Here is a 22,101-nt window from a genome sequence, read left to right as displayed (position 1 = left end):
ATTGAACTCAAAGCCAATTTGTTTCTTGTGTGGTTGCCATAGAGTTAACCACGTGTCGAGTACATGGCAGTGTAAGGATGGTTAACCATGAAGCAGAGATTTGTTTCGGGGGGGGGGGGGGCACGGTTTGGGTAGGTAGTGGACTCAAGTGTCATTTTGTGCCCCGTACTTCAAGAAAAAAAATCGTCAGCAAGAGGGGGGGGGGGGGGTGACGTGGGCCTGGTGTGCTACCGCCTGGCTACATTACTGAGCTGAGATGCAGGAACACTGCTGAAATAACAAATAACTTCTAGGAGATTCCACAAATTGCTGGAATATGCGTGAAAGAACTATTTTGCCGAATATGGCAAACATATCTGAATTCGCAATTGTCAATTGCATTAAATTATTAACAATTGCGTCAACCGAGAAGGAGCAACAATTAAGTTGTGCATATCTTAAAAAATAACTGAACTACGAAATACTGTGTGCCAGCATACGCTGGATTTATTAGACTGTAGCTGCTACTGAGCTTCATACCAGACATCGTCGCGGGTTGACTCGTTTTAAATAACCGTTAAAAAAGTACACTCTCAGTCGAGCCTGATATAAAGTGTTCTTCTGAATCGGCATTCACAATAATTACGTGCTGATAAGTTGGTTATCAGGGCGCAATTCTCCCGGTGTCGACTTAGTGGACTGTCCACATCGGCCTCCACTGATTAGCTGGAGCTCGGCGCGCAGCGCGCCCCCTCATTCCGCTCTTTCTTTTGCAACGTCATTTTGACGTCACAAAGCTTTCACAACTCTCGACACAAATAAGAAAAACGTAGTGCGTTTCGGAGGGAATCTACTTTCGGACATACATTTCAGAGGCCGTGCATGAACTCTATTCACGTTATTATTTGAATTAGGTTAAACAGGACTGCCCACCAGATGCACCTCGAAGGTCGATACGTACGCATTTCCTGCATCGTTCTTCAAACACAGCAGCACGTTCATATGCAAGTACATACTTTGTTTAAGTTTGTTTAAGAGTCTTGTTACTGCTCGTCTCGTCCGCTTTCGCTCTTTTTATGCTAGGAGTGTGCTGACTGGTTCGGTGCGTCGACGTTGTCAAGAGTATCGTGACGTCTCAGCTCGACGCTTTTTCGAGTAACTGAACGCACTCCTCTGAAGTAGCCATGCCCCATAAATGGACACCTCGCGAATAGCTCCACAGGAAAGAAACCGAACATTGAGGTTTGTTTATCCGTCCGAAATCACAGTGTCGGCGCGCTTGGTGCAGCGTCTGTGGCACCTCCCCAAGGAGCACCCAACCTGCCATAATTTTTTTCGTCATGGCATACAGGGCACAAAATGACTATTCCCCCCCCCCGCCTATTTTTCAGATCAAGGAGGTGCCCTCCCTCTCAGGAAAAAAATTCTGCCAGCGCCTCTGCTGTATGACTAGATCACCACTCGATAGATCGCCATGACTCTTTCAACCGATTACACTGTGCTTTGTGCGTTTTTGACTGTGCAAGCAGAGATAGACGAAAAACGCGAAATGCTTATAGGTTCAACGATTACTACTTATGTTAATTTATATGTGAGTTTTAACGTTCGAAAACCTCGCTATGATTATGAGAGACGCTGTAGTGGAGGACTTTGGAAATTTCGACCACCTGGGGTTCTTTAACGTGCACCCAAATCTGAGCACACGGGCCTACAGCATTTCCGCCTCCACCGGAAATGCAGCCATCGCAGCCGGGATTTGATCCCGTGACCTGCGAGGCTTACTACTTATGTTGTGCACGTAGAAAGGGCAGTAAATGCGATAAAGAAACCGTTCTGTAGTCTGAACTTGGTGTGGTACGGTGTCCCTTTAAAGAACAATGACCTTGTCATGGGTGATGGGGAAGGTGATTTGTTCATGTCGCACTCACAGATCACAAATTACTTTTTCGTCTGACAAATTTTTCTTATCGCTAAAGATGCGTTTATGCTCGACTTGTCACCAGCGTCAAGAGCGGTAGCTTGAACCCTGTAAAAGGGCGCGTCTCGAGAAAGACAGCATAAAATGGTATGAGTGCATGAAACATAGTATACTGGAAGTTCTCCGCATTAATTTTTTTATTCGCGCTTGTGATTAATTCAAGAATAATACTCGTAATATGCAGTAATGTTTGAACGATTTGGCAGATTCTTGGACATCGTGGGTACGTTTTTTTTTCATTGTTCATTTTTTCTTTCGACAGATGGGTCTATGGCGCCAACTTCCTGCCCACCGAAGCCAGGCGCACCTTCCCATGCTTTGACGAGCCTGGAATCAAGGCTCCCTTCCTTATTGAAGTCATTCGACCCAACAACCTTCACACGCTCTCTAACATGCCCCTCTCAGCAACGTATAAAAAGTGAGTTAGTTCTCCGTTGTAGCTAGTGAACTACAACTTTCCCGATTGCTCCCTCTCTCTCTCCTCGTGTGCTACAAAAAGGACGGCAGGAACAGTGTACTGCGTTTCAGACTGTTCTATTTCAGATTGTTCTATTTGTGTACTGCGTTTCAGATTGTTCTATTTCAGATTGTTCTATTATCACGAGCTGAATAGTCACAAGTTTAGTTAGACTATAAAGTTTAGTAAGACTATAAATTATTCTGCTCTTCAGGCGCAACGACACGCAAGCAGATGTGTTCGGCACGTCTTTTCCCATGTCAACGTTCGCTACCGGATTCTTCATATCCGACTTCGTGTCTTACGGAAACAGCACGGTATGTATTCTGTTATGAGGATTTCTGTTTGCGAGGCAATGCTGTTAATGCTCTTTTGTAAGTTTCCTTTAGCACAGACTTATCTTGTCTGCGTATCTAAAGGGAGCATTTCTGATGGTAAACATACACAAAACCATGAGAACTCTAAGTAAGATTACGCAGCATCACCTACTTAATGCTCGCGGTGATTCCAGGTTGAAGGCGCCTGTTCTTTTATATGACTCACTGTATACAGCTTCGGTATATGATCAGCTCAGAACTTAAAGAAAAGTTAGCCTTATACATCAGAATTATTTCAGATGCTCGCCTTTAGTAAAATAGGCGATGCTGTTCTCGGAAGGAATTTACTCTCTCTTCTCACCTATACTAGCGTTAGCATCTTACGCGCTAAACGACACCAGTCTGTAGTCGATTACATTGTTCTTTTTTCTGTGGTATTACTTCTCAGATGAAGCTTTGGGCGCGCCCTGGTGCTGCCAAGGACGTCGACTTCCTACTTACGATGGGCCCGCAGATTCTGCAGTTCTACGAAGAATACTTCGCGTCACCATATCAACTACCAAAGACTGGTGAGTGGAGTTACCCGCCTGCTGTTTCAATGTGAAGTTCAAGCCATGCGATTACGCGACGTTTGTACTACAGACTTCAAGCACCCTCTTTCTCCCCTTTTTTAGTGTGCTGATTGAAACTTTGTCGGAAAATCTTTTACCATGCTGTATCTATTTCTTGGCATTCTGACATTCTGCTCCGTGACTTCAACTTTCTTTTTCATCAAGAAATGATTCTGCACAAAACTGAGCCGGTTTCTACATTCTGATGAGGCTCAGGCAATCATTTGTACCTCTTAACCGAACATTTACCTCCTAGACCTGCTAACGTATTATCTATTGCTTTGTGTAATTAGGGTGTTTGAGCTCATTTCTCTCTCTCTTCATTCATAGACATTATCGCCATGGAGCATTACATCAGTGACATTCAGAACATGGGTCTCCTGTACTTGCCCGAGTCGATCGCATTCTACGATGCCGAGGACTCGTCGATATCCAAGAGGCAGACTGTCATGCTCTCCCTCTGTCACGCCTTCTCCCACGAGGTGAGACACTTGTGGCTTCAAAGCTATTGGCAAACAACGAAATCCACTAATACCAGTCATCACTCAGCTTTGCCGCAATGCCGAAATGATGTGCGGTGCAACGTACTGTTACGGGAGGAAATTTGAGGGGGCTCTCGTAGCTGGCAATATCGAGAAGGCTATGGCAATACCGAGAAGGCTGGCCATACCGAGAAGGCTAAGCTTAGTTACGTCCGCGAGTGGTAGCCATTGGGGCAGGCATAATTCATTGCTATAACCGCAAGTGTGACATAGTAGCTTATTTCACCTTAAAACGATTACAAAGCTTCATGGTGTATGCGCCTTGTCATTGTTATTATAACCGATATATTGTTAAGAGCAGCATCGTTATAAGTGTGTTTGACTATATTTCTAATAGTGAGCTGTTGCGTGAGAGTACGCGAAGTACGCAGATGACTAAAGTGTAGGTAGTGAACCGCATCGTAACGTCATTTACTACCTTTTGTGTAAAGGCATGAACATGAATGCGCTCGCGCGTGCCTACATGCTAATGCACGGTGCAATACTGTAACATGGGGCTTATTGCGTTTGGAGACACTCCGATGAAATTTCGCACAGCGACTGTCGTGATCATTCTTGAAGTGTACGTCATCATGTACATGACGTGGATTCATTATGGACGTGGACTCAGCTTAATTTATCTATTGTCACCTATTTGTTTTTGTACGTTGTAATGTTCGTTGCATTTTCTTTGGTTTATTCGAACTTATGCTCCGGAAATTACGTAGGTTTAGTGTGAAAGCTGCGATGAGTAACTGAGAATACATACCCACAGATAGCTCACCAAATGCGCATAATGCAGATGAAACCTTGGCGAAAGGAGTCTGTCTTTAAAGGAGCCACCACCTTTCTTTAACAAAATATATGCTTTAGCACCTTTTTCTGTTTATTTCATTTTTATTTATAATTTTTCGTATTTTTCACAGTGGTTTGGGAACCTGGTTTCTCCAGAGTGGTGGGACGACGTTTGGCTGATGGATGGATTCGCAACGTACTTCCAGTACCGCTGTCTCGAGTACTTCGACCAGACTGCCAAATCGGTAGTGGCCTTACCCCTGTGTTGGTAGTTGACTGTGGCGGGCCGTTTAGACACTTATATACTTTCGTTTACCTGACTTGTCATGTTGTTTGTTCTCGGAATTTTTTATGTGATTGATTCGCATCTTTCGAAATTGACTTATGCTCTGGTGTTTCAATGCAAGTGAAACTAAATTATGTACTTAGTATAGTAATTCTTGAGCAAAAGTGAGAGACGTAAATTTGTGCAAACTAAATATGCTTAAAAAATGGAACTCTTCTCCATAGCCTGACATTTATACAATGGCACTTGGCTTGAAAATATTCAAGACATGAGATTTTGCTTATAGAACATTAACAGAATGCAACTGCAAGTTGCCTTAGAGGACAAGATAGAGAGACATGCCTGTGTGTTGTGTCTAGAACAATAACCCCAAGCTTATGATACATGTAGACATGTGTGCTTACATCTAGTTTGGTTTGGTCGTTAACATATTCCTTTTCTTCACTTACTGTCCTTCAGTACGACCTCATGCTCGTCAACGAGATCGTTCCCGTCATGAAGCACGACATCATGAAGTACGCCCCGGCGGTGGTTACAAACGTGGACACCCAGTACAGGATCTATCAGTCATTCAATGTATTCAGCACTCAGAAGGTGTGTTTTTGCTTACTGCGTTGATTTTTTTTTTGTAGTCCTAGCAGAGCTCTGCCTGCAGCGTATGGTTACGTGTGGTTTCGAAGTAACATTTATTTAATTTATCCAGGGAGGTCTTTTAACACGAGGCTTTGACCGAACGATTCATGTTCAATCAGAATGATTTTATGATACCAAATGGTGATATGGTATCGTACGTCAGCAGTAGGCGGGAGCTCGGTTATCTTAATATTTTTCCACAGATATACCTTGACGGCACGTTTAATGTAAAACATCCGCGTTCACCTGGAAATCAATTACATAACCTTGAACACAGAGGGAGGCCTTCTTTCGGGGAACTAAACTACAGAGATCGTATGAGTCAGGCCTACTTTGTCGTTTACCGTGCTAAAAAACGTACTTTTGCATAATCGTTGGCTTGAATATCTGTCACGGGACAGCAGATGACGGTACGCTATTCGACATATGCGCAAATCAAGGTTATACGCCTCGTGACGTCATGAACGCAAGTTCTTATAGCGTACGGGTGCTCCGACATGGTGGCTTCGATGACACCAAGTCAGTATTCTTCTATGGCGGCTAAGCTTATTCAAATTCATAAATATATCGCTGGAATGTTAATGGCCCCTATCCCCGAATAGCTGAAAAAAAAGGGGGGTCGGGGGACTGCGCGGAAAGCGCAGCACAGTAACAGTGACAGCTGGAAGAGCACGATTTATAAAACCCGTTGCAAACTCTCTTGAGGCAAGCTACCCACTACTCCGTTAATTGATTCAGTGGATGATGGCGATGAAGAAATATAGCTGAGCCCTTTGTAATGAATCGGAAGCATTCAACGACCCACTCGTAATGCAGTTCATACTGTGTAACGTGGTTGCACGTTCTCATTTTGTGTCGCCTGATCGTTATATTTACTCTTCTAGCATGTTATATAGCGCATGTTAACGTGGTTGCTTCCCGACACAACGCTTGTATTGGCTTTTCGTGCACGGTAGTGTTGAGTAATCTGTGCGTGTGTGTGAAGTCCAACCGGAAATAAATGAAAAATGGCGTGGCTCAGTGATAAAATGCAGGGTCTGGCATGTACGGGACCCAGGTTCGAACCCCGTTCTATCCTGGATATTTTCCCCCCTTATTTCGTGCGATATCCGTTACGGATACCGGCGTCGGTGACGGACAACTACGACACCCTTGTTTAGGTCTCGAACAGCTCTCGCTTTAAAAACCTGCATGCGATGCGCTGATACCATTAATACAACATCCAGTGCTTACCTTATCACCGTGTCCGTGCACTAACACCGAGATATCAGTTGCCTTTGTGCAACGCCTCTATCGCTCCATATTTCGCCGTCACCTTTTAAATGTCGATTGTCTGCTGTATTGATTTATTTATTTATTTATTCAGATACCTACAGTGCCCAACTGGGCATTATTGTAGAGGGGAAACAAACAGGAAAAGATACAGGTAGTATATACAACATGAAAAGCAACAAACATTATGTAGGAATAAAGATAACATCAACACTCTACACATAAATAACACTATAAAAAGACTAAACATCACGTTACTAAGAGGTTGATACAGGTTGTACAATACGAAAAAGCAACAAAACATAATATTAAAGTAAAACTTTTAAACATAAATTAACTTTATAGATACATAACCTCATAAGAAAGACAGTAGAAAACACAACTATAGGGAGAGGCTGTAAATGGTGAGCTAAAGCTCAAAATATCTCACATATGTCATGTAAAACCTAGTTAAACAAACATTCTGCGAGGGCTTCATCAAAGGAAGTCGGCAATGACAGTACAACTTCATTCGGGAGACTATTCCAGTCATGGACTCTCCTCGGAAAAAAAAGGATGTTTATATAGGTTCATCCGAATCCTATATTCCCTAACCTTCAGGGAATGGTCTACGCAGGCAGATCTATAGGTAGGATAAAGTATGTAGGTTTCTTTCCTTAAGCCTGTTGCACCTATAAAAATTTTGTGGAACAGTTTCAGGCGCATGTACTTCCGCCTCTCCTGCAAAGACGGTCATCCAAGATTCTCCCGTATATCGGAAGAGCTTTTTCTGAAATCGTAGTTTGATGATACAAATCGTGCTGCACGCTTTTGGATGCGCTCTAATACGCCAATACATGTCTTTTTACCGGGGTCCCAAGCGGAACATCCATTCTAATATAGTGCGAACATTTGAAAAGTAAAGAATTTTTTTTTAACTTAGGAGCAGCTTGCTTGAAGTTGCGCCTTAGGAAGTTGAGGGGTCAATGTTAAAGGCACGGCGACTATATAGATTTACGCTTTCGTCGGAAATAGTGCATGCTTATGATTGATTGATATGTAGGGTTTAGCGTCCCAAAACCACCATATGACTGTAAGAGACGCCGTAGTGGAGGGCTCCGGAAATTTCGACCACCAGGGGTTCTTGAACGTGCGCCCAAATCTAAGCACACGGGCCTACAACATTTCCGCCTCCATCAGAAATTCAATCCCGCGACCTGCGGGACAGCAGCCCAGTACCTTAGCCACTAGAACACCACAGCGGGGCAGTGCACGATGCTGATGCGCAGGATACTAGCCTAATGTGATCGAAGGTATTTGTTGAATAGCGTTAGGAAAGCTTTTGTTTACCAGCACACAACTGGTAGCCTGACCTCTGACCACATTCGTTTGTTTGGAACGCCACCCACGTATACTGCCCCGCCGCGGTGCTCTAGTGGCTAAGGTACTCGGCTAGTGACCCGCAGGTCGCGGGATCGAATCCCGGCTTCGATCGTGGCTGCATTTTCGATGGAGGCAAAAATGCTGTATGCCTGTGTACTCAAATTTAGGTGCACGTTAAAGAAACCCAGATGGTCGAAATTTTCGGCGCCCTCCACTACGGCGTCTCTCATAATCATATTGTGGTTCGGGGACTTTAAACCCCACATATCGACCAAAGCCACGTATACCAGGAACGTAGCGTTCTTTGTGCCTGTTTTTATGAACAACCCTTACGTGCGTCAGGTTAAGGCATTATAACTTTGGCTCAGCCATAAAGCGTTTGTTTTGACGCTAGTTTCTCTTAATCATACTTCGTTTCTTTCCTTTAGGCCGTAGCCCTTCTGCGCATGCTCGATATGGCTGTGGGAGAAGAGCACTTCAAGATGGGCGTATACGTAAGCTTTTTTTATGTGTAATGCGCTGTCAAACGTCGGTAATTTTAGCAGCAAAAATACAGCTTTAATGATTATCCGTTGATTACAATTCTCTTACGCATTAGTCAGTTGATAGTGGTATGCTGAGAGCTCGGAATATGTAAGCAAGCTCAGTACCTTGTCGGATTTGGCCGATGCATGTACATTGACTTGTCTGTAGCTGACGTTACTTGATTGCATCTCTCCCAAATCGATTTGACTGAACACAGCATGCCTACACTGTGTTGATTAGTGCTTAGATTTTGTAGTAGCTTAAATAAAACGCATAAGCTCAGAATACATACATAGTGGCGCATGTCTACAGCAGATTAAGTGTTTATATAAAATAGTAAATAATTATTTAGTTAATTTACACAGTGTCGACTCTGTCTAAGTGAACACCGCCTTAGAACTTGATAAACACCTTACAGATGCCAAATGAGACACTCTATGAAAAGAAAGGAAATTGGGACACGTGAAAAATAAACACGGAATACGTGAGTTAAATTTAAGCATGACAAGTTATGCAAACTTTGAGAAGGATTTGAACAGAAGGGCATCTATGTGAAATGATAATTAATAGAAATTTCATAAATGTAGTCCAAATTAGTACTGTGCGTGTACGGTATATATTTCAGACGCTCTAAGCATATGAATAATGTGTATATACCTCGCCATCTTGTCTTTTTCAAACCCTTCGCAAAAAAAAGAGAAAAAACTTCTCTGTAATCGTTATTTTATATTCACAAACAAATCAAGAATAAGGTAAAAGAAAAGAAAAAAAAGTTTGGCAAGTTGCAAGCAAACTGTGTCATTTTTTCACCATTGCTTGTGCAGTTCCTTACTTTCAGTTTCGCCTATCATCACATTCCAGAAAGTCCTCGACAAAAGAATGTTCGGCAACGTGACCTCCGCATTCGTGTGGGAGGCATTTACAGAGGTAAGTTTTCTTAAAGGATGTTTGTTGATAGAACCTTCGTTTACCGAATCGAATGCGAATTCAAGAGGACCAGAAACAAATTGAATTAAATTGAAAGTCGTATAGTTCTCAAATGCCCAAGTGTTGTTTTTGTTATCACTACAAAACGATGTTTACATTCTACTGTTCATAATTTTAGGACTAGAATATACAAATAGAGCATTATGAAGAAGTAAGGTAACTCTTCGCGGGTACAGAACACGTTAAACAGCGAAACGCAGTTTGACAGCATCGTGGCCTGCTGCAATATGCGAACTTTCATGTTTTATGAACCTTTATGTCCGTGAGGCATGCCATGTATCGTACGATGTGAACCAATATTTTGTTTAACACATGCGCTAGAGCACCTGTGTGAGAGGAATCATAGGCTTGTGTCTTCTTACATTAGACAATAGCTGTGCGCGACTAACGTGCTGGGCGTGCTTATGTTTATGGTTTTGCGTCAAACGCTTTGCGCATGAATTTATACCTTGCTCGCTCGCTACACATTGGCAGGCGATGCCGAAGAAGCGTCCCCTGAAGGTGGCGAACGTGATGGAGCCGTGGGTGACACAGCCAGGATTCCCAATGCTCATGGTTAATCGCGTCTACGATGAAAACGCAGCCACGCTTGTTCAGAGCAAGTTTGCTCTCGAACCGGAGGAACGTGAGTCGAGGTGAGAATTTAGGCATTTTGCGAAGTCAATACTTTTTTGTCAGTCGGCGTGTTCGTTCTCCTCCCTCTCCGAAGGCTTTCTGCAACCTAACGGGGTTTGGCATTGCCTCTAAGATTGATTGATATGTGGGGTTTCATGTCCCAAAACCACCGTATGAATAGGATAGACGCTGTAGTGGAGGGCTCCGAAAATTTCGACCACATGGAGTTCTTTAACGTGCACCCAAATCTGAGCACACGGGCCTACAGCATTTCCGCCTCCATCAGAAATGCAGCCGCTGCAGCAGGGATTTGATTCCGCGACCTGCGAGTCAGCAGCCGAGTAGCTTAGCCACTAGACCACTGCGGCGGGGCTTGCCTCCAAGATAGGAGGAATCGCAAGCTTTCTGCACTTATTTTTGGACTGCCTCCGTGATCAGCCCATCTTTGATGAGGCGATGATGCCGTGCGATGACGTTATCGCGTACCGTAATAATGACGCCATGATGAGATGACGTCACAGTTTTTTATCATCACTCTTGTCGCCATGACGCCATGTGATGTCACGGGATGCCTTTTTGCATCATTTGTGTTTACGACGCCAATGGTCAATTTCCGCCTTTTGTGAGGCATGCAAAGCTTTCACGTTAATATATGTTGTAACATTAGGTAGTCGCAAAAATGTTCCAAATGTCGTATGAGTTCATAATTCAAAAACGTTTACTCTGACTTCACTAACTTTTGTTGAATTCAGTCGGATTAAATTTTTTAGAATCACTCTCTCGTTGGTTCTGCATGTTCCGTTGTCCATCAACTCTGTATGGGTGCTGAAAGGTATATAAGCACATTGTAAACAGTGAACGAATCCACCGCGTCAATTTTTTTATCTGTCGAAATCCTGGCCCAAACCTCTGGCTGCGTCATTAGTGCCGTTTCCTATTGAAACATTGAATACAAATTTTGTGCCAGTCGTGTGGGACATAATGAGATATTATTGCACATAAACTTTGTACGGAGCACCAGGACGATTGTGATGCCGGAAACTTGCTTGCTGTGATCGTACAATGTTTTTAACAATACAAGAAAAACGCATTGTACATTGCGTATCTTCGCCTGACATGCCTTTGACACTCATTGAAATATGTCTATTGCAGGTTCACATGGCCGATTCCAATCACCTTTGTGTCTTCTGAACAGCGGTTGTTTGACAACACGATGCCAACCATTTGGCTGTATGACAAGGAAGGTGGGTATAATACGCAACCGTTCGACAATTAAGGTAGATGCGAAATCCTTGACATACTAGTTAGTTTAACAGCGATTGTTGTGTCCTATGCTTGGCTGTGTACATTTCTGATTTAATTTATGCGAAGAATTTGTTTGAGGCAGGAGCACTTCTTCAGCTAACTTTTTTCTAATTACTGACATGATTTGCACTGGACCAATTTCTCAGTTAGTCTGCTTTATTAAAGGGGATTTAGGTTATTTTTGATGGCTATCATGTGGAACACATTTATACATCGAAGTTGAAGCTAACCAGGGCTTAGGGCATACCATTTTCATGGGGTAAGTAGAGCGGGACTTCGTATATGGTCGGCTACAACGGCACAGTGGCATATTGTACAACGGCGTTACTCGTCGCCTTGTTGTGCACTTCTGATGTATTCCATGCAGAACGCTATGGGGTTCTGTTGGTATTCAATTTATGATAAACTGTAGTCCTGTGACAAAACATTGTCTATTAGATATCAAATTTCGTCCCAACGTCATTTCCCTAATTCAGGTGTGCAATGGGATGCACATCGCATTGACAATGTCGGATATTTTTCGCGGGATGTCCTATGAATATCAATTCCTGACCACTGGTCGCCACACTCGTGAAGTTAAAAAAACAAAAAACGAAACTTCTGCAAGTGTTTCAGAAGTAGTTTTTTTATAGAAAAGTACTTATTTTAGCAATCACTGGTTCCATTCTATATAAGATTAAGGTTTACGCGTTGTAGATGCATGTTGTAAGGCCATAAATTTGTGTAATGCTCGCAGAGCACCTCCAAACGTAGGCTCATATGCGAGCACAGACTAAGCACTTCGTCGTGTGAAGCTTGTTGGGCTTCCAGAAAAACGCTGCATAGCTTTCAAGGTATGTCGAGCTTTTCGTATTGAAACTGCGATTGGTTCCAAGCAAGTGACCTCTGCCCGAAATACCACTGCCTTATGTTTTTGTAATAGGCGTACTGTAGTCGACGACTGTATAGTAATGGCCAGTAAGTGGCACTCACACGTCTACATTTTTTTTTCAGGCCAACTAGAAAACTTACCTGGCCCCCATCACTGGGTACTTATAAACAGCAAGTTCTCGGGCTACTACAAAGTGAACTACGACGTTCACAACTGGGACCTGATCATTCGTCAGCTACTTTGGAACCACACGGTAAAGTCAACAAGCTCAATACCAAATGATCCTCTTGCTACGTTGTATTAGAAGTTGTACACTCGTCTTCACGACTAATCTTAGTATTAAATACGTGTTTAATCGTTTTGGTAGGCACATGTTAGGCAAAAGGGGCTTCTAGATGAAAAAACGCAAGTTCTTATTTCAAGAGAGAGCGAAAGACCCGATAAAAACATGGGTTAAGTTTTTTTACGTGTGTTTACAGACGTCAGCACTTGATTATTTTCTTTTTTTTTTCAGTACATCCACCCACTCAATCGCGCTCAGATTCAGAACGATTTGTTCGACTTGGCGAAGTAAGTAGCTCTCTCTCTCATTTTTTAATTTTGGTGTGGTAAATTTCGCACCATTCTACAAGCGTCCTGAGCTTGTGTACTTCAAAACATTCTAACAACAAAACAACATTGAAAATCACTTCACCTTGTTGCAAGACTGTTTGACATTTTTCCACCACCCTGCCGCATTTACGTCTAGGCAATACTCTTGCTGTAGGTGCAGCAACAACAGTGATGTGTTCAAGTTAACTCTGTATTGCGTTCACTTGGATTTTTCGGGTGCAGTGCGCTTAGATCGACGTAAAGTGTGATAACACTAACGTTTGATAGAGTATAGCAGTAGCCTTGGACCTATTATCAGTGCTGCTGCCAGTTCGATAAGTGACACAGCATAGCTTTTCAGCAGGTGTGAGCGAGTAGTACGGACGCCAGGCATAAGAGACGCAACGCGGTTAGCCCGCGTAGCCGCGTTGTACGGTTTCCGACCGCAATAAAGCAAACCACGACATCGTACACACCAGTCTGGTGTTATGCAGCGCACGCATCCGTCGTTCTAGGAGAGCGCTCTTTGAGCTAGGTGCACGCCGGGAAACTAGAGACGGAAGATGGAGTGGGTGTACAGTTGCAGCTGGTTCTGGCAAGCTCGAAGACCGACGTGTCGTAAAAAGACGTGGACCTCTGGTTTCTTGAATCCGTATATATGACTTGCAATCGTTTTGGTGCCGATCGTTCTAGGGCCGGCCTCGTGAATTACACAGTAGCCCTCGAGGCCACCAAGTACCTGCTGAAGGAGCAAGACTACATCCCTTGGAAAGCCGCTTTCGAGAAGATGAAGGACGTTGGGGTCCGGCTGCAGACAACCGAGTCATACTCTAAGTGGAAGGTGTGCATCCATTTTTTTCTTTTTTTTTAAGATCGATACACGCACGGTAACGAATGACAAATCATTTATGAGGAATCAGGGCTTTCTAGCATTCTTATTGTATTAAGTGGAGTGGATAAATGTGAAACACAGCTAAGACTGAACTTCTGTCAAGGATCCGGTACAAACGTACCTTATTACCATATTTTCTTGGGTATAAGCTCCACAAATTCGTATAATTTTAAGCTAAAGTCAAAACAAAACAAAAAAAAGGTGACTTCACAGCTGCGCTATTCTGCAATGCAAAAAAGCTAGCTTTGCAGTAATACGCCAGTATCATTTTTTGAAAACTTTACAGGATGTGGGTTATGCGCAAGAATACAAGATGTGGGTTATGCGCAAAGAAATACGGTATTCATTTTGTATAACGATCAATGAAAGTATACATTCTGCGAGAGCGTGTAAAATGGTACTACCGTGTACTGAAGAAGAGTCTGCGTGGGACCGTCAGTTCTGGTGTTTCTTTCTAGGCTAGCTCTCGTTGGTAAACCATCTGAAAAAAAAATTAAACCCATAATGCATTTGTGACCCGTGAATCTCACATTTAGCCCTGTTTTTATCGCGTTGACCTTCCATATACATTTGCGATCCGTGAATTTCACGTTTAGCCCTGTTTTATTGCGTTAAACTTTCATATGTTGCAGTGAATTTGGTTCGCACGTCGAACAACTATTCTAATATTCATGTTCATCGATACGCAGGGATACATGTCGTCCCTCTTGAGCGCCAACTTCGCAAACATCTCGTGGGATGGCAACGAGACGTCCCTTCTGTCCGCGTAAGAAAGCAGCTGTTCCCGTTAAAATGTTCGTCACTAGTAGTGCTATATTATTTTTATTTACTTTCGTAGGCTTGCTGTTGAATGTTCAATTATGAGCCTCTAAGTTTCTATTTTATTTTAGTATTATTATTGCAGCTAGCGCTGCTGTAGGGGTCGTTGGGTTCACATTTAGTTATGTATGCTGGCAGTTGACGTCCTAGTTGCTTCAAGACATTTTAGTTGGCGCCGAGCAAAAGAAATGGACTTGGGCTGGCGCCGTTACGCTTAGGCTAGACAGGTGGACAGTAAAATCAACATAGTGCTTGCCAAGTGTCAGAAAACACAGTCGTGGAAGGTGACAGATAGAGGAGTCAGAGAAGTATGAAGTTCACCGGTACAAAATAGAATCAGCTCGCACAAGATGTAGTAAACTAGAGATCATTGGAAGCGGTCTTCGTCCTGCAGGACTAAAACGGCCTGAGAATGATTCCTCTAGTTGGTTTCGAAAAACTGGCTTGCGAGATTTGACGTGGCTTCAAATTATTCAAGCATTTTACCACTGCAAAAAAAAAGGTACCTTTTGTGCTTCGAATGCTTAACGCTCGTCAACATAGCAGTTAATCTGCCGATGCACAACTGACTGGCTTATAATGCGCTCATTGATTCAATGACAATCATGCGGTCAGTCAGTCGTGCCACCGGGGTAGACAGCCATATATTGAAGGAACATCACAGCGAGATTCGTGAAATGTCTCTCTTTTGCGGATTGCTTCCCTCATTTCTTGAAATTCGATGCCGTAGATGATACAAGTAAAGAAACAAGGAAAGAACGCAATTTTACCCCTTATGCACTGTCACGTTATTATGATGAGGAAGAAGGTTGTACTGTTGTACCGAGATTTTAAACTTATAAGTACAAGCCACGCACTCTGTACACTAATAGCGGTAATCGGTCGTCGGCCGTCGGTAATTTGATAGTCGGCTGAAGGCGTATTTCTATACGTGAATGATCGAAAATTTTAGCGTTATTTTCGGAGCTCACTTCAGCTCCCGCATGAACACCATAACACGACTACTTGTGTCGTGCGCGTAGTCCTGTCAGAATAGTAGAAAACAATCAAGAAAACTTCGAAGTATTGTGGCGTGGCCTGCGCCGCATGTTTGTCGCTTGTCACAGTTAATTGCGGTTGAAACCCGGTTACACCAAAGTAAAAAGTGAGCTTTGTAATGTAAACTTCATGTTGCGGTTTTTCCGAACGCTCGCCCGGGGCACGTGCGATTCGCTGGTGCAGGGAACTAGAGTCCGAGCTGGCCTTCTTGACTTGCTACTACGGTTACCAGCCGTGCATCGACAAGGCCTTGAAGATGTTCCGGGAGGTGAAGGAGAGTACCACCGTGGGCGATGAGTGAGTAGTGCATTCTAATGAGGCGATCACCCCGGGTGGTCGGATTTAATCTGGAACCTCCCACTACGGCATGCCTTCTAATCATATTACTCTTATCGCGCATAAAACCGATATTAATCAGTTATCTTCGGCGCAGCTTTAGTGCCGAGGCAAAGGCGGCGCTTGCTGCACCGTGTCGAAAAAAGAATCGTGGCTATGGACCACGTCGTGCTCGCCGCGATTAGTGGATTCGCAAAGGTTTGTCGCACGATTCGTGGAAAGCTCTCTCCAAACCTTCAACTGTGTCATACCTGTCCGTACCTTTTCTACCTACAGAACTAAATCGCATACGTTGTAAACTATACCATGATTGCGTGATGAAGAGGAAAAAGAATGCAACCAGCTCCGCTTGGTGGACATTAATGAAACATCAAAGATGGTGGCTCACAAAGAAGCCATTCGCTTCGCCAATTTTAGCTGCTTGAATGAAGCGAGGCTTGAGCGCAGTGGGGTTGAGTGTGCTGTAATCAAGTGTGCTGAATGCATTGGAGGAGTGGCGGGAGTAGTAGTGGGCGTATACCGGTGAGTAGTGGGGAAGAGATTTTTGAAAGGAAAGAGGGGAAAGAGAGGGGTTAAGTGACGCAGTAACTCTGAGTAGCGAGTATACTGGGCGTGGTGCGAGGAGGGGCGCATATTCGAAAGGGCAGTTACCCAATTTCTTTTGCACATACCCGTTTGATTTACGACGGCCGCAGCACATGAAAGGCTGTACTAAGAACTACTTTGCTGCTCGAAAATTATTATTATTATTATTATTATTATTATTATTAATATTGTTATTAATATTATTATATTATTATTATTATTATTATTATTATTATTATTATTATTATTATTATTATTATTATTATTATTATTATTATTATTATTATTATTATTATTATTATTATTATTATTATTTTTTTTTTTTACTATTATTATTAAAGACCACTGGTACCGTATCGCATTTTCACGCCCATCCTAAAAACCAATGTATGAATAACCGTTGTCGAAGTGTGCCCCGCCGCGGTGGTCTAGTGGCTAAGGTACTCGGCTGCTGACCCGCAGGTCGCGGGTTCAAATCCCGGCTGCGGCGGCTGCATTTCCGATGGAGGCGGAAATGTTGCAGGCCCGTGTACTCAGATTTGGGTGCACGTTAAAGAACCCCAGGTGGTCGAAATTTCCGGAGCCCTCCACTACGGCGTCTCTCATAATCATCAGTGGTTTTGGGACGTTAAACCCCACATATCAGTCAATCAACCGTTGTCGAAGTGCGCTCATGAGATATGTACCTACATTATATAGTCATTCGTCCCTAACGATTAGCGCAAGCGGTTCGCATACGTAGACCTATTCAATGGATATGTGTAGCAGCTCATTCCCGGCCTGTGGCACGAGAGTATACGATGGCGGACTCAAGCCGACGTGGCTGCTTCGGCAGTGCATTTTATAAAGGCAGCGCACATTTATCACAGTGCACAAGGGATTATGGTGGCGTCCAGGGAACCTTCGTTGAAAAGGTGCGCACCGTGGTTTGAAATGTAGGCGGCACTTTCGTTTTGTTTCTATGTCTTGTCAGTACACAAAGAAATGGGGCATTGCGTCAATAAAGCCACCTGCACTAAAACAGGCATCTAAAAAAAAAAGGCAATTTGGTATTCGGGACCTTCCAAAGTAAGCTGTAATGCGTACGAAGCCTTCTTTTCAAGTGTGTGGCACGCGCAGGCTGCCGTCGCACCTGCGGTACACCGTGTTCTGCGAGGCGGTGAAGACAGGCGGCGAGAAGAACTGGAAGTTCCTCTGGGACCGACTGCAGGAGTCGGACGACCCGTCCGAGCGAGCGGACATCATCAAGGCTCTCAGCTGCTCTCGGAGCGCGCAGCTTCTCGAAAAGTAAGGGTCATTCCGATGGCGTCGACAGTGTACAAAGAAACGAGTTTATCTTTTTTTTACGTTCGTTTGTAAGCGTGCATGGGACGTACTAAAGCGAACAATCGGAGCTGGTACGACGAATTCGTGTTTATTAAACGAATAGATGTGACGTGCTTGTGTGGATGTGATGCATTGAACTGCCGGAAGTAACTTTCCGCTTGAGCATTCAGTGTCATAAACACTTTTGAGCTTGCCAACTTAGTTTAGCTGCTGTGAGCTTTGAAATGCTATTCCAGTTTTCTATCTCGTGTTGCTCACGACTAGGCACTCTCCACGTACGTATTGAAATGCAGAAAAACATTCTTTTACGCGCAAGACTACGAATTGTAAATAAGAGAGAGAGCGAGAAAGAGTGAAACGCAGGATCGACTCAATATTTATAGCTTATACATAGAAAGAAAATAAACGCATTATACCGAGATTAAAAAAAATAGTTACGTGGAGGGCCTAGTTCGCGCTACGAAATAAGTGAAAAAAACTTACGCAGCTCTGGCGATGTCGAAAGCCTTCACATTGCGGAAGTGTAAACGACAAAAAGAGTTTGCAGTATGGAAATACAAGCTACAATACAAAAGTTCGGTACGAAGATGGAGGCTTGAAGTGGAGCAATGCGGCTGCAGTGCGTACGCATTTCCTCTACAGGACACCCCCAAACGCGTCACTTTGTTCGTAGCATTGTTTCTACCATGCTTGCATGATTTTCTTGATAATCGCTCATTGATTCTCCGTATAGAAAACACAGTGCATGCGTTGCTCACGGTAGCCAGTGTCGAAGAGACGGCGCATACGGCCACTCTGTTTCGTCAATGAACCCGCCGTGCGACGTTGTCTTGCGCGCAGCTACCTCAAGTCCGTGGTGGCACCCGACGACGTGATTCGGCACGAAGACATCCCCGGTCTGTTCACGTCCTTCTCCGACAACCACGAGGGCAAGCCAGTTGCGTTCAAGTTCATCAACGACGAGTGGGGCTCCATTCACAACAGGTAAGCGAGAAAAAAAGGGGATGCTTGTTTATATTTTTGCGTTCAGCTTCGTGGTTCGGTTCAGATGAGTGTTTGACGTATGACCTTATGCATATAGTTAAAGAAAGGTTGTGCAAGGGGCTGTTTGAATGAGCGCGCTAAACGTCTTGCGCAACACGTCTATGTGAACGGCTGTGGCAGGAATACAAACGCAAGGCATTGAGCGCTGGTGTTATAATATGAAATGTAGACTGATGTTGAAAAAAAAAGTACAACTGAATAGAGTCGAATAGACTATTAAGACAGGAGACTAATACAGGACGTTGACTGATGTGCTGAATGCAGCGTATGAATTGTGACGTAAGTTTAAATCAACTGAGATGGAGAAAAACATTGCCCGTTTTGTCGGTGTGATTTGAACCCGAAAAACCTTCCACTTGTGTGTCCGATGCTCTACCGATGAGCTGCCATGGAAGGCTCCCACCCTAGTATAATTCTGGGTATTTATGCACATATATATTCCCCAGGAATTATACCCAGTGCCGCTTGTAGCATATATATAGGCGGGGGAGTATGGAACACTTGTATTTTCCTGAGGGCGTCACGGGGCACGTGATGTTTGCGTCAAGTGACAACTTAGCTGTGAAAATCCTCGTTAGATGGGCATTCTTGAACAATGCTCAAGACTTTTGAAGTATTTATTCTGAGGTGCTTATTTTTAAACACCAATTTACGGCTGTATTCGCCAGACGGGTATCAAAGTAGCGATTTGTGTGCAGAACAAGAAAATTTATCAGCCTGTCTTAATAAGCTTACTCAGTCCTCTGTATTTGTAGTGACCGAGAGCGGTGATTATCTTCAATTGGTCAAATTTTATTAATAGTCATGAGAGGTGCGACTATAGGCTGCTCCCACGTTGGAAACAAGCAGGCCCGACCGCCGCATCATATGCTCTCTGGACGGCTCAAAGCTGATCCCGGTTTCCGGTGGCGGAGCACTGCTTGGCTTGATTGGCTTGATGGCTGCCCAGTAACGAGGGGCGTGGCCAGAGCATGTGCTCTAAATTAGCTACCTCCCCGCAGTGGGGGCATGAGCTGCTAGTGTGAGCACCCGGACAAAATTTCAGAAATAAGGCCAAATTTGGGTACAAACCCGTCTGTAACAAAATAGTGGAATGCTGGGCCAGTTGATGCAATATAATGTGCAAATATATGAGCGCACAAAATAGAAGGAAGGAAGCACTTGAAAGGAAAGAGTTGTAAGTTGAGCGTCTTTCCTGTCAATTGGTTCCTTCCTTCTACCTTGGGCACCACTCATATATTTATACATTCCGTCGGTAACGGCCTAAGTGTCATTGCCAGGGCTCTGTGTAACTTTCTGAAAATAATTTTTGCATGTCTTTTTTTATTATACTGAATGCAGCAACGCAATACCTCATGCCATGTATTCATATCTAAACTTTTAAGCGCTCTTGGACGCTGAGTAGGTATTAAAGAAAACACACTTTGTGCATTTGCGGCAGTAGCAGGGACAAGCGTCCTAACATAACCTAACCTAATCGAGTTGCACGTGGCCGTGGCTGCAGATAGTCAGGCCAGATTGGCCAAGTGCTTATTGAAATAAGACGGCTGTCTCAGAAATCGCAAACTAGGGACAGGCCATCGTTATTTCACGTTTATTTCTTTTACGAGTCTGATAGACCATTCCCATGTACCGAAACTTTGTTCAATCAAACCACTAACCTTTGTTATGACAGGTTCCGAGATGTTCCCGAAGTACTCTTCCAAATTGAAGAATCGCTTCTAGAGACGGCCAGTGAATCAGCAGACGCCAAGACGGTAAGTTTTTCAAGGCAGTACTATAAGAAGCACAATGCGCCAAAACGTGGAAGAAGCCGGGGTTCCTTATTAGTGGGAAGAGGTATGAAACGCTGGCGCTGTGTTTTCGGTGAATTTGCGTAGAGTTTCTTCTCGGCAAATTTTCGTGCTTACCACTTTGTTTCAGACATCAGAATTCGGAAGCCTTTTCACAAATTCAGGCAATGCACGTACGAATCTACAAATTCAAGTGCATCTAATTGAAATAACCACGTAAAGCATGAAAAATCTCTGATTGTAGCATAATAAAAAGTTTATCGATCATACTTTTTCAGCTAAGCATCATTGCGATGTAAAGAATTCCAAGTTTTATATCGTGTTTCATTGTGTGCGTATATCTTCATCTTGTTAGCCTGGCGTTATTCGCGTGCTCATACACGTGACAGATATAACAATGAATGAATTATCGAAATTCAAAAATAGTTCGGCGTCCACTCTGGAACCGCAAATGTTTCTCTTCGCATTAATTTCTTGCACTCAGGTATGGGAGTTGAATTGCTTCCTGTCGTAGCCCCTACAATATGACACAAGAACTGTTCAGACTGCTCGAACGAACAGGCGGCAAACTACTGGAAATGTCACTGAACCTTCCAATTACAGAACTTTGATGTTCGAGTGAAGATGTAAACTTGAAATTATCAGCAGTGGACGAACAAAAGATTGGTATGTTCCTCAATAGTAGGGGCTCGAGAGACAACTTTAGCTCAGTCACAGCTGGTCATTCCACAACCTGTGTGTGCCATGTAGAACAGCCCCATTGTATCCAAAGACATGCACGTTCGTTATCGAACTTGTCAACGAATGCCCGAAGAAGGCTTTGTCACACACTTTACGTAAAATTGCAGCAATATTAGCTTGTAATCGGTAGTTCGTCTGGTTTTTGTGAATCGTTTGTTTCCACAAACGCTTTTCGACTGGAAGTGACACTTCCACGCTTGATCTTGTCTAACAACAATCTTTCAGCTGAGCTCCTTTTACAAGCTCAACAAGCAGTCTACGAAGATTCCGGAATGGCGCTACAAGCAAGTGCAAGAGGAACGCAGACTGGATGACGCCTGGAAGGCAAAGTTCTACCCCGTCGTGAAACACTGGCTGGACGAGATTGACTTGGCAGTGTAGTCTCGGTCCCGCGTAATAAAAAAGAAAACTGAAAAACAAAG

The 22,101-nt window shown here is 43.7% G+C and overlaps 1 protein-coding gene across 1 annotated transcript in view; it reads left to right on the top strand.

Annotated features, from left to right (window-relative positions):
• Positions 1-22,060, top strand: part of LOC119172646 (aminopeptidase N) — a 28,363-nt gene extending 6,303 nt beyond the window's left edge. Inside the window, exons 2-20 of the mRNA XM_037423800.2 lie at positions 2,220-2,375; positions 2,629-2,731; positions 3,180-3,300; positions 3,673-3,824; positions 4,790-4,903; positions 5,404-5,538; positions 8,640-8,705; positions 9,598-9,663; positions 10,198-10,358; positions 11,491-11,582; positions 12,637-12,767; positions 13,029-13,084; positions 13,799-13,946; positions 14,687-14,763; positions 16,038-16,151; positions 17,895-18,062; positions 18,942-19,085; positions 20,821-20,902; positions 21,905-22,060. Of these exons, the coding sequence (XP_037279697.2) occupies positions 2,220-2,375; positions 2,629-2,731; positions 3,180-3,300; positions 3,673-3,824; positions 4,790-4,903; positions 5,404-5,538; positions 8,640-8,705; positions 9,598-9,663; positions 10,198-10,358; positions 11,491-11,582; positions 12,637-12,767; positions 13,029-13,084; positions 13,799-13,946; positions 14,687-14,763; positions 16,038-16,151; positions 17,895-18,062; positions 18,942-19,085; positions 20,821-20,902; positions 21,905-22,060 (2,242 nt within the window). The remainder of the gene's footprint in view (positions 1-2,219; positions 2,376-2,628; positions 2,732-3,179; positions 3,301-3,672; positions 3,825-4,789; positions 4,904-5,403; positions 5,539-8,639; positions 8,706-9,597; positions 9,664-10,197; positions 10,359-11,490; positions 11,583-12,636; positions 12,768-13,028; positions 13,085-13,798; positions 13,947-14,686; positions 14,764-16,037; positions 16,152-17,894; positions 18,063-18,941; positions 19,086-20,820; positions 20,903-21,904) is intronic.
• The last annotated feature ends 41 nt before the right edge of the window (positions 22,061-22,101 follow it).

Source organism: Rhipicephalus microplus, chromosome 4 (genome assembly GCF_043290135.1).
Source record: "Rhipicephalus microplus isolate Deutch F79 chromosome 4, USDA_Rmic, whole genome shotgun sequence".
Classification (NCBI taxonomy): Eukaryota; Metazoa; Arthropoda; class Arachnida; order Ixodida; family Ixodidae; genus Rhipicephalus; species Rhipicephalus microplus.
This window is presented reverse-complemented; position numbering and strand designations above follow the sequence as displayed.